This window comes from Scyliorhinus canicula, chromosome 3 (genome assembly GCF_902713615.1).
Source record: "Scyliorhinus canicula chromosome 3, sScyCan1.1, whole genome shotgun sequence".
Taxonomy (NCBI): Eukaryota; Metazoa; Chordata; class Chondrichthyes; order Carcharhiniformes; family Scyliorhinidae; genus Scyliorhinus; species Scyliorhinus canicula.
The window spans coordinates 208,497,756-208,510,610 of NC_052148.1; the positions used below are offsets into that span (position 1 = coordinate 208,497,756).

General features: G+C 50.3%; 1 protein-coding gene across 5 annotated transcripts in view; it reads right to left on the reverse strand.

Moving 5' to 3' along the window:
* The window catches only part of sorcs2 (sortilin-related VPS10 domain containing receptor 2), an 840,628-nt gene that overhangs the window by 674,440 nt on the left and 153,333 nt on the right, over positions 1-12,855 (reverse strand). For all 5 annotated transcript variants that reach the window (XM_038792097.1, XM_038792096.1, XM_038792100.1 and 2 more), the window contains exon 2: positions 80-147. In XM_038792097.1, coding sequence (XP_038648025.1) covers positions 80-147 — 68 coding nt within the window. The remainder of the gene's footprint in view (positions 1-79; positions 148-12,855) is intronic.

The following is a 12,855-nucleotide window of genomic DNA, read 5'->3' on the forward strand; positions in this document are numbered from 1 at the left end:
GGTATCCTCTTCGCTCAGAAAGCTGCACACGTTCATTTTTGCTGGCACTTCTCCATAAAATAAACAAAAGGTGACTCACCTCCACAGAGAACTTTCCAGAACCTTCCCCATATCTGAATGGAAGAGTTTTGTGAGAATCAAGATCACCTGCAAAGCACAGAAGAAATGCAAAGTGTGAGTGAATTGAACAGTAAATGAAAGCAGCACAAAATCCTAATCTATGCCAACATTCACAAAATCAATCTAAAAACATCAGGTTTGTTGAGAGAATATCAGATTTCAGTTAAAAACCAGCATTCAAATGGCAAAAGGGGCAAATGTGTCACATGTTGTGATGTTGTGTACTGTTAAGCCAAGACAAAGATGGTCACAGGGTCAAAGGCTTCCATACCTCATTTGCCATTCAGTGACCTCTGGTGAAGGTGCCATTTGGTGGGTATTGCATTAGGACAAAGTTGAGCTTGGCTGTAATGCCCACTATGCCACCCCATGCTTCATTAACCTGCTGGTCCCAAGACCATCACATCTTATAGAAATAGGCTAGCCAGCCCATCATGTCTGCACCATATGAAAAACCTGGTTCAATCCTATTAGTCAGCTCCATGCCTTTTACTATTTCTATATTCAATCAATATTTTAATCCCTTTGTAATAGAATTTATTGGCTTTGCGTCAACAGAAGAAAAGAGAAATGCAGATTTTAACTATTAAGGCAACAGAAAATTTCACATTCCAGCCACCATCTGTTGTTTTAATCTCCTCTTCAATTCATTTTATGATGATCTTAAATTTGTGCCTCTTTTTTTTTAATATAATTTTTATTGGAATTTTATACAGAAAATATAAAACACAACGACAAACAATGAAATGCAACAAAATAACCCATAATAACTGTAACACCCCCAGACCGTATCGACGCATGTATCACATCCCCCCACCCCCCCCCAACCCCAATGAACAACAAAAGAACTTAAAAATAAATTAAAATTAAATAAACAAACAAACATAGTCATTGTCCGCCCCCCCCCCCCCCTTTTCCCTCCCCCTTCCCCCGGGTTGCTGCTGCTCCTGGCTTGACCCTGGATCCCACCACCCTCGACACCGTCCTCGCCACCCCCTTCCAGAACTCCTCCAGTGCCGGGCATGCCCAGAACATATGGGCATGGTTCGCTGGACTCCCCGAGCACCTGACACACCTGTCTTCACCCCCAAAGAACCTACTCATCCTCATCCCAGTCATGTGGGCCCGGTGCAGCACTTTGAATTGGATGAGGCTAAGCCGCGCACACGAGGAGGAAGAATTAACCCTCTCCAGAGCATCAGCCCATGTCCCGTCTTCGATCTCTTCCCCCAGTTCCCCCTCCCACTTAGCTTTCAGCTCCTCTACTGACACCTCCTCCGCCTCCTGCATAACCTTGTAGATATCAGATATCTTCCCCTCTCTGACCCAGACCCCCGAAAGCATCCTGTCGCTCACCCCCCTCGCGAGAAGCGAAGGGAATCCCTCCACCTGCCGCCTAGCAAATGCCTTTACCTGCAGATACCTGAACATGTTCCCGGGGGGAGCCTAAATTTCTCCTCCAACTCCCCCAGGCTCACAAACCTCCCATCAATAAACAGGTCCCTCAGCTGTCTGATGCCCGCTCTATGCCAACCCTGAAATCCCCCATCAATGTTCCCCGGGACGAACCTATGGTTCCCCCTTAACGGAGCCTCCATCGAGCCCCCCACTTCTCCCCTATGTCGCCTCCACTGCCCCCAAATCTTGAGGGTAGCCGCCACCACCGGACTCGTGGTATACCTCATAGGAGGGAGCGGCAACGGCGCCATTACCAGGGCCCCCAGGCTTGTATCTCCACAGGACGCCCTCTCCATCCGTTTCCATGCTGCCCCCTCCCCCTCCATCACCCACTTGCGCACCATCGACATATTGGCCGCCCAATAATACCCTGAGAGATTGGGTAATGCCAGCCCCCCCCCCCCCATCTCTACCCCGCTCCAAGAAGACCCTCTTCACCCTCGGGGACCCATGCGCCCAAACAAAGCTCATGATGCTGCTAGTCACCCTTCTAAAAAAGGCCCTAGGGATAAAGATGGGCAAACACTGAAAAAGGAACAAGAACCTTGGGAGAACCGTCATTTTGACGGACTGCACTCTACCCGCCAACGATAGCGGCACCATGTCCCACCTTTTAAATTCCTCCTCCATCTGCTCCACAAGCCTGGTAAAATTAAGCTTATGAAGAGTCCCCCAACTCCTGGCCACCTGCACCCCCAGGTATCTGAAACTCTTCACTGCCCTCTTAAATGGGAGTCTCCCAATTCCCTCCTCCTGATCACCCGGGTGTACTACAAATACCTCACTCTTGCCTAAATTTAACTTATAGCCCGAGAAGCCCCCAAATTCCGCTAACAGCTCCATCACCCCCGGCATTCCCCCTTCTGGATCCGCCACATACAACAGCAGGTCGTCCGCATACAGCGATACACGATGTTCCTCCCCACCCCACACCAGACTCCTCCATCTTCCTGACTCCCTCAACGCCATAGCCAAAGGTTCAATCGCCAATGCAAAGAGCAAGGGGACAGGGGGCACCCCTGCCTGGTCCCACGGTAGAGCTTAAAGTACTCCGATCTCCTTCCATTGGTAACTACACTTGCCATCGGAGCCGCGTAGAGCAGCCTCACCCATTTGATGAATCCCTCCCCGAATCCGAACCGCTCCAGCGCCTCCCACAGGTACCCCCACTCAACTCTATCAAACGCTTTCTCTGCATCCAGCGCCACCACTATCTCCGCCTCCCCCTCCACTGCCGGCATCATAATAACATTTAGCAGTCTCCGCACATTCGTGTTGAGCTGCCGTCCCTTGACAAATCCTGTCTGATCCTCGTGTATCACCCCTGGCACACAGTCCTCTATCCTGGTGGCCAGGATCTTCGCCAGCAACTTAACGTCAACATTGAGGAGCGAGATAGGCCTGTATGATCCACACTGCAAGGGGTCCTTATCCCGCTTCAGGATCAGAGAGATCAGTGCCCGCGACATAGTCGGGGGCAAAGCCCCCCCTCCCATGCCTCATTGAAGGCTCACACCAACAGGGGGCCCACCAGATCCGCATACGTTTTATAAAATTCCACCGGGAACCCATCCGGCCCCGGCGCCTTACCTGACTGCATTTGTCCAATCCCCCTGACTAGCTCCTCCAACTCTATCGGCGCCCCCAGCCCCTCTACAGCTCCTCTTGAACCCATGGGAAACACAGCCTGTTCATGAAGCTCTCCATCCCCCCTCTCCCCATCGGAGGTTCTGACCAGTACAGTTCCTCGTAGAAGTCCCTAAAGACCCCATTTACTTCTGTCCCCTTCTGCACTACATTCCCACCCCTATCCGTCACTCCACCAATTTCCCTAGCCGCATCTCGCCTGCGGAGCTGATGCGCCAACATCCTGCTTGCCTTCTCCCCATACTCATATACCGTGCCCTGCGACCTCCTCCACTGTGTCTCCGCCTTTCTGGTGGTCAACAAGTCAAATTTGGCCTGCAAACTACGCCGTTCCCCCAGCAACCCCTCCTCTGGTGCCTCCGCGTATCTCCTGTCCACGTCCAGGAGCTCCCCCACCAGTCTCTCCCTCTCCTTCCTCTCCCGCCTTTCCCTATGGGCCCGGATGGAGATCAGCTCCCCCCGGATCACTGCTTTCAGAACCTTCCAAACTATCCCCACCTGGACCTCCCCCGTGTCGTTGGTATCAAGATGCCCCTCAATACTTCCCCGGACCCTCCTACACACCTCCTCAACAGCCAGCATCCCCACATCCAGGCGCCAGAGCGGGCGCTGGTCCCGCGCCTCCCCCATCTCCAGATCAACCCAGTGCGGAGCATGGTCTGAAATCGCTATGGCCGAATACTCTGCATCCTGCACCTTCGGGATCAATCCCCTGCTCAGGACGAAAAAATCTATTCGGGAATAGACCCTTTGGACATGGGAGAAAAAGGAATACTCCCGCGCTCTCGGCCTCCCAAACCTCCAGGGATCCACCCCTCCCATCTGGTTCATAAACCCCCTCAGCACTTTGGCCGCCGCCGGTCTCCTACCCATCCTTGAACTGGACCGGTCCAGTGGGGGATCCAGCACTGTGTTAAAGTCTCCCCCCATGATCAGGCCCCCCGCCTCCAGGTCCGGAATGCGGTCCAACAAGCGCCTCATGAAGCCGGCATCATCCCAATTCGGGGCATATACATTAACCAGCACCACCTTCTCTCCCTGCAGCCTACCCTTCACCATAATATATCTGCCCTCCTTGTCTGACACCACCTCAGCCGCCTCGAACGCCACCCTCTTCCCCACCAGAATCGTTCTTCGCGTCCAATCCTGAGTGAAAAACCTGCCCCACCCACCCCTTCCTCAGACGAACCTGGTCCGCCATCTTCAAGTGGGTCTCCTGGAGCATAGCCACGTCCGCCTTCAGCCCCTTCAGATGAGAAAATACCCTAGTTCTCTTAACCGGCCCATTCAGCCCCCTCACGTTCCAGGTAATCAGCCGGATCAGAGGGCAACCTGCCCCTCTCCCCCGCCGGCTAGCCATAGCTTATCGACTGCTCGCCCCAGGCCAGCTCGCCCCGCCTGACCCATGGCGATAACGCCTCTCCTCTACCCCCCGGCCCACACCAGCTCCTTCCTGGCCATTCCAGCAGCAACCCGGTATCCCCCCCCACCCCCCCCCAGGCTAGGACCCCTCCTAGCCGCGACGCACCCTCTATGGTACTTCCGTGAATCAGCTGACTTCTGCTGACCCGGCAGCTCCCGCCAAAACCCATCTCCTCCCGGCATGGGGTCATCCCCCTCTTGCCACACCTCCTTGGCACCGCTTCAGCGGGGGAAAGAAAACCAGTCAAGGCCACGCCCCCACCGCCAGCTCCGCCCCCCCTGCCCTGCGGCGCGGGAAACCAGAGGAAAGCCCGCGCTTTCACACTGCCACACCCCACCCTTCCGACGCAGCTCCTCAAAATCCAGTTTCACCCCAATCCCCAGCCCCGTACAGAAGAGAACATATAAAGCACATACCCCCAATGTTCCCCACATACCCCACACCCATACCCAACAGACAAACCCACCCGGAAACAGAGCAAAAAGAAAACCAGCATAAAAATAACACGTGTCAAAATTGAAGAACAGCAACAGCGAAAACAGCAACGGCCATAGTGTGTCCCCAGACCCTAGTTCGAGTCCAGCTTCTCCGCCTGTACAAAGGCCCACGCCTCCTCCGGGGACTCGAAGTAGTGGTGCCGGTCCTTATATGTCACCCACAGACGCGCAGGCTGCAGCTTTCCAAATCTGACCTGCTTGGCATGAAGCACCGCCTTCGTCCGGTTGAACCTGGCCCGCCGCTTAGCCACCTCCGCACTCCAGTCCTGGTAGATTCGCACCACCGAATTCTCCCACTTGCTGCTCCTCTCTTTCTTGACCCAGCGCAGCACACACTCCCGGTCACTAAATCGATGGAACCGCACCAGCACCGCCCGCGGGGGTTCATTTGCCTTAGGCCTCCTGGCCAGCACTCTGTGAGCTCCCTCAAGCTCCAGGGGCAAATGGAAGGACCCCGCTCCAATCAACGAGCTCAACATCGTGGTCACGTACGACGAGAGATCCGACCCCTCCAGCCCCTCCGCCAGGCCCAGGATCCTCAAATTCTTTCGCCTCGTGCGAACGTCCAGCTCCTCCAAGCGGTCTTGCCACTTTTTGTGAAGTGCCTCGTGCAACTCCACTTTCCACACGAGGACCACGGCCTCCTCCTCCCGCTCAGCGGCCTGCTGCTGCAACTCCCGAATAGACACTTCCTGGGCCGCCTGTGTCCCAAGCAGCTCGTTTGTAGTTGCATTCAGGGAGTCCAGCAACTCAGCCTTCAGCTCAGCAAAACAGCACAGAAGAGAGGCTTGCTGCTCCTGCGCCCACTGCCACCAGTCCTCGGGTGTTCCGCCGGCCGCCATTTTGTCTTTCTTCCCCTGCTTTTCTTGGGGCGCTGCTGCAGCTTTCTCCTTTGCCCCACTCCGGGTGAGCACCATAAATTATGGGGAATGCTCCTCTAGACACCTTCCCCCACTGGGATTCGTCGGGACAGCGTCGACTGCTGCTAGAATTCAGCTTTCATAAAGGCCCTCAAGTCAGCTTGAGAAATCTGAGCTGGCCCTTCCCCCGCCTGCCTGCTTGTAGAGGCTTTTTTCTGCTGCTGCTTCAGCCCAATCTTGGCCTTTTTCTGAGGGTCTGATAACCAAGAAACATACTATTCCTGGGGGAAAGTACTCCACGAACATTCACCGACCTTGGATGACTCTCGGGAGTTTGTACATTCTTCCCATGTCTCTGTGGGTTTCTTCCAGGTGCTCTGGCTTCCTTCCACAGTTCAAAGATATGCAGCTTAGGTGGATGAGCTATGCTAAATTGCCCCTTAGTGTCCAAAAGGTTTGGGGGGGTTTTGGGGTGCGCCTCGGTAGGGTTCTCCTTTGGAGGGTCGATGCAGACTCGATGGGCCCAAATGGCCTCCTTCTGCACTGTAGCGATTCTATGATTAGTGATGCTGTCCTTTAAACCACAGCACCCAATACAACCTTTAATATTTGTACTTCTGTCTCAGGTATTTCACATAGCATCTTAGAATGCTTCATGTGAAAATTGATCTTTTGTTCTTCATCTCATCCCAAGTATCCATTATTTATATGTGAACCTTACAGTGGGCAGACTGTTTGACTGCAGGGAAGTTGCATCACATCCAAGCCCACACCACCTCTCGCTTGACATCCATATGCATGCATTTCAGGCAGGATGTATGGATTGCAAGCGGGTGTGAGAAGCTTGAGCAACTTTCCCCTTGTAAATCACAGCATTGCGCCTAATTGCAGTACCTTCCAACACCAGATCAGCACCACTTAAAAGCTTGAATATTGCTGAAGAGTGAAACAGAGACAGGCTCATTTACATCTGTTAGAAACAACATACATTCAAAGGCGGAGGCCCGTTCTCTGCAAACGAAGGGAATATTTTCAAGCCTTGCTCCATTTTAGAACTAGCCATGTTCTTGGGCGCCTATAACTGCCTATTGTGTTCTCCATGGCAATGCCTCGGCCTATCAGAGCTCAGTTGCCAAGCAATCAGCATCCTTTCCGTTTGTCATATAAATTGTTGTGATCATGAAAAAGTTGGCATTCTTGTTTTTTGCCCGGATGTAAAGCTTCAGCAATATTAGTACGTTGCCCGTCCGCCACATCTGACATTCAAAACTCAGTAGAGTAATGCTGCTTCACTGCAGGATGCTCTGTGCAATGGCTCTGGCTCAGAAGCAGCTATGAATACGTTTCCCCACTAGATCAGTCCAAAAGTCAATATCTCTGTTGTCCTTAAACACCAATTTGTAGGAGGAATTCTGAGGGCTTATCCTTAGTATCTGGGTGAGATATTCCGGCAATGGAAGGGCAGTCGAAGGAGCATTCTCCGGTTACCCTGTTCGACACCCCCCCCCCCCCAACCTGCCCCCACAACCCAAATAATACTGCATAACAAAGAAAAGATCATACATGTCCTTGTTGTTTGTCTCCTTTTGCTTTAATAGTGCCTGCATCACAGACTAACATTGTGAAAAAAGTGGCTGTTTGCTCACATAACAGTCACTACCCTTGGCTGTGTTTGCCCACATAACAACAGTCACTACCCTTGGCTGTGGTTGCCCACAAAACAGTCAGGACCCTTCAAATCACATGAAGCATTCTGGGATGCTATGTGAAAATGGATCTTTTATTCTTCATCTCATCCCAAGTATCCATTATTTATATATGAACCTTACAGTCGGCAGACTGCTTGACTGCAGGGAAGTTGCATCACATCCAAGCCCAATCCTTCTCTCACTTGACAGCCATTCCAAACAGGGTGCATGGATTGCAAGCGGGTGTGAGAAGCTTGAGCAGCTTTCTCCTTGTAAATCACAGCATTAAGCCTAACTCGATTAACCCTCCCATCACCCGACCGATCAGCACCAAATGGAGGTCAGCATCAGGACCTTGCTGGGCGGGAAAGTTCTGCCCCCTTCATTGGATTAACACACAGAGCGTATTGTCAAAATTCATTTTTTGAAAAATCATTTGTAACAGCAGCAGATGTAGTTGGCAGAGCCACAATGCCAGTGGCAATGGCGTCATCACACACCTGCCTGCAAACAAACTCAACAAAGAGACTTCACCATGGTGACAAAGCCCTTTTCAAACAGATTTATTTCAGTAAAACTACACGGGAGGATTAACAGAGCCTATATGAAGTCATTAGACGCCACCCTCATGGTGCGACAGAGAAGCCAGAATTATTAATGTTTTTACACTATTCACGGAGGAATACTGTGGATTAAGAAGCATCTCGTCGCTTTCTGGATCAACTTGTTCAGTAGTTTCAAGACACACACAAATGTGAAAACAGACCTGTGGCATGTCACAGAGTGTCCTGGCTAGTTTGCTTCTGCACATCTACAGATGTTCAATGGAACGTGGTGTTGAAGGGGAGGGGAAAACGTGCATTAAGTTCACTGAGGCACCAATTTTACACATCAGTGCTGCTTTGAAACTGTTAGACGAATGGTGCGCAGCATGTGTAGAATGATAACTGGTAAACCAGACAGCTGGCTGGCAGAAAACCATTTACACAGCTGTCTTCACCATGTTGAAGATTTCCAAGCGGATTCAGGAGACTGCGCTATGCCTCTATTTATTAACTGAAAAAGGTGTCCTTGCATGACTTATTAAAACATAACCCATTGGGCATGCCTGAAGAATTTGGCATCTTTTCCAAAGAAGAGTTATACTGGATTCTTTACTGTTTTTCTCAGCAAAGAAGCAGCCAATGTTGCTGCATTTTTGCAGCACTTCCTCTGTTTATTTCAGATTTCCAGCATCCGCAGCATTCAATTTTTATGTAATTGATTTCAGTGGACCTAAATTAAGGAGGGGACAATCAGTCAAGGTTACTGATCATTGTAAGGTGACTCTTGAGACAGTACATAATTGCTCACAGCTCTGATACCCACATGGTCGAACAGATATCTTTTGTTTAATTTAGAGTACCCAATTGTATTTTTCCAATTAAGCGGCAATTTTAGCATGGTCTATCCACATACCATGCATATCTTTGGGTTGTCATAGAGTCATAGAATTTACAGTGCAGAAGAAGGCCATTCGGCCCATCGAGTCTGCACTGGCTCTTGGAAAGAGCACCCTACCCAAGCCCACACCTCCACCCTATCCCCATTACCCAGTAACCCCACCCAACACTAAGGGCAACTTTGGACACTAAGGGCAATTTGGCATGGCCAATCCACCTAACCCGCACATCTTCGGACTGTGGGACGAAACCGGAGCACCCGGAGAAAACCCACGCACACACGGGGAGAACGCGCAGACTCCACACAGACAGTGACCCAAGCCGGGAATCGAACCTGGGACCCTGGAGCTGTGAAGCAATTGTGCGTACAAAGTACAAGACGCCATCCGGCATCCAGAGGTTATATTCCATAGAATCAGAGAATCCCTACAGTGCAGAAGGAGGCCATTCGGCCCATTGAATTTGCACTGGCCCTCTGAAAGAGCACCCCATCCAGGCCCACTGCACCGCCACATTCCCGTAACCCCAATAAATCTTGGACACTTATGGGCAATTTAGCACAGCCTAATCTGCACATCTTTGGACTATGGGAGGAAACTGGAGCACCCGGAGGAAACCCATGATAACACGGGGAGAATGTGCAAACTCCGCAGGCAGTTACCCAAAGTCGGAATCGAAATTGGGTCCCTGATGCTGTGAGACAGCAGTGCTAACCACTGTGCCGCCCAGCACCAGAAGAGGTTATAACACATAAATACATAATTTGCATGCACAAGTAAAAGGCACAACAAATGTTGGGAGTTTTTTATGTTTTGGAAAAGGTTAATGTATACTGGAGGGACGAAGGGACCCAGCACATCCACAGATGGTCCTGACATGATTAAATGGATTTGGATTTTCTTTCTTTCTTTTATCTGCCACTATTACAGAGCAAGAAAGAAGGAAAACCATTTTGATTAGCAGCTTGGGCTTAAACCTCTGTCGTATATAAAACCCCCTTTGCACAAAATTGGCAAGACTGTGTTCGCATTATGCATCTTTCAAAACTGAAGAATACTATTAGACAGAAGTTTGCAAACACTGCACGCATTTTAATTTGTCAGAATGAATAGCAGCTGTTGCTAAGCATTTGTTAAATCGGTTAGCAGTTATCTCCTTTACTGTGTAACATTCTTCCCATCACTACATCACTTACTTCAATCCTTATCATGATATACTGTCACTAAGTCAAGATTAAGGGGAGACAAAGATGGCCCGATTGCCTACAATACAGTATACATGGACTGGAAGATTTTTTTTCTTTCTTACAATTATAGATTGTTTTCAATTCCAAACACTGCTTTTCAGGAGAGCCTAAAATGAACCAGTAGGAGGCACAGACAGGGCGTATTTTATTGCACTGCAGTTACATATGACTATGCTCCAACCAATCTATTCTGCCCCCTCCCAGTCCAAGTGGACAAGATGCATCGCTTAAAGGATGCACTGGCTTCCTCATATATGTGGTCTCCTTTTGCTTTAATCATGTCACCATCACAGACTAACATTCGTATTCTGCCAACATTTATTTGGTGTAGTGCTAACAAAGCCAGGCATGGCCAGCTGAATGTAGTCCTGATAATGAAACCTTATAAATGGTTCGATCCCGGCCCCGAGTCACTGTCTGTGTGCAGTTCGCACATTTTCCCCGTGTCTGCATTGGTCTCACCCCCACAACCCAAAAGATGTGTAGTGTAGGTGGATTAGCCACACTTAATTGACCCCTTAATTAAATTTTTTTTAAGTTAATAATAAAAATAAATAAATGGGAATAATCTGAAGATGGATGTTGAAGATTTCAAGTGATGGGGCCATGACCAGTTCCTTTTGCAGTTTGTTCCATTGTGAGATTGTGCTCGTCCACACCAGCTCTTTTGTCATTTCATGTCTCCCACCTTGGGGTGGCACAGTGGGTAGCACTGCTGCCACACAGCGCCAGGGACCCGGGATCGATTCCAACCTTGGGTCACTGTCTGTGCGGAGTCTGCACGTTCTCCCCATGTCTGCATGGGTTTCCTCCGGGTGCTCCGGTTTCCTCCCGCAGTCCAAAGATGTGTAGGTTAGGTTGATTGGCTATACTAAATTTTCCCTTAGTGTTCAAAGGTTAGGTGGGATTACGAGGTAGCGACGGAATGAGCTTAGGTAGGGTACTCTTTCAGAGGGCTGGTGCAGACCCCATGGGCCGAATGGCCTCCTTCTGCACTGCAGTGATTCTATGATCTAGCCTATCAATGGTCATCAGTTTTTTCTTTTTCCATCCTGCCCCCAGTTCATCCACTGAAATTGTTCCCAGTTCTGATGAAAAGCCACCACTTGAAAAGTTGGGCTGGATTTTCACTGAGTGGGGTTGACTTGGGAGCCCTTTAAAAATGGCAGGCTGATCAAAAGATCCTCCTCATGGCCCCCCATGCTAAGTTCTGCCCTTCTACCCACCCATTTTGCCAAGCTATGACACTTCCATATCTATTGTCTCATGCTACATTGTAAAGAACCAATGCACCCTATAGCGATAGTAGAATGTGTAACAATAAACTTTAAAATTAATTCATTCTTAATCTCCTATGTTCAAAAAAGCAACTTCACTACAAGCTAATAAGAGTGCCAATCACATTGCACAAATTAGGGACAACAGGGGCACGCTAGAAACGGACCCAGACAAGGTTAACAAGATCTTCAAAGACTTTTACCGGGGACTGTACACCTGAGAGCCCCCACCAGAGGACTCGGGGATGAAACAGTTCCTCAATGGACTTGACATGCCAGTCGTGAGGGGGGGGGGGGGGGGGCATTGGGGGGGGGGGGGGACAGAAAACGGGGCCTGTGAGCACCACTGGAACTGGGAGAGATTATGGAGAGTACAAACTCCATGCAGGCGGGGAAGGCGCCGGGACCAGACGGGTTCCCGGTAGACTTCTACAAAACATTTGCGACAGCACTGGCCCCGCACCTGCGGGAGACGCACACAGACTCGCTGGCGAGCGGCACACTGCCACCTATGCTAGCACAAGCCTCAATCTCGCTAATACCTAAGAAAGACAAAGACCGACTGAATGTGGTTCATACAGACCCATCTCTCTACTGAACGTAGACACCAAAATATTGGCCAAGATCCTGGCCAAAAGGATAGAAGACTGCATACCAGAGGTCGTCGCAGAGGATCAAACGGGCTTTGTCAAAGGTAGACAGCTAACATCGAACATCAGCTGCCTGCTGAACGTGATCATGACCCCATCCGGGGACAGAGCACCTGAGGTGATCGTTTCCCTGGACGCAGAAAAGGCCTTCGTCAGAGTCGAGTGGATGTACCTTATGGAGGTGCTGGGGCGGTTTGGGCTCGGAATAGGATTCACCCCATGGGTGAAGCTCCTGTGCAATACTCCCATGGCGAGCATATGAACAAACAACACTAGATCCCAGTACTTCCAGCTACACAGGGGCACCAGGCAGGGAAGTTCGTTGTCACCGCTGCTATTCACCCTAGCAATCAAACCATTAGCGATCGCTCTCAGAACAGACAGAACTGGAGGGGGATCCAACAAGGAGGCAGAGAGCACAGTCTCTCTCTCTACACGGAGGACCTGCTCCTCTACATCTTGGACCACAAAGCAGCATTGAAGGAATCATCATGCTCCTGAAAGAGTTTGGTGCCTTCATGGGCTACAAATTCAACATCGGCAAAGT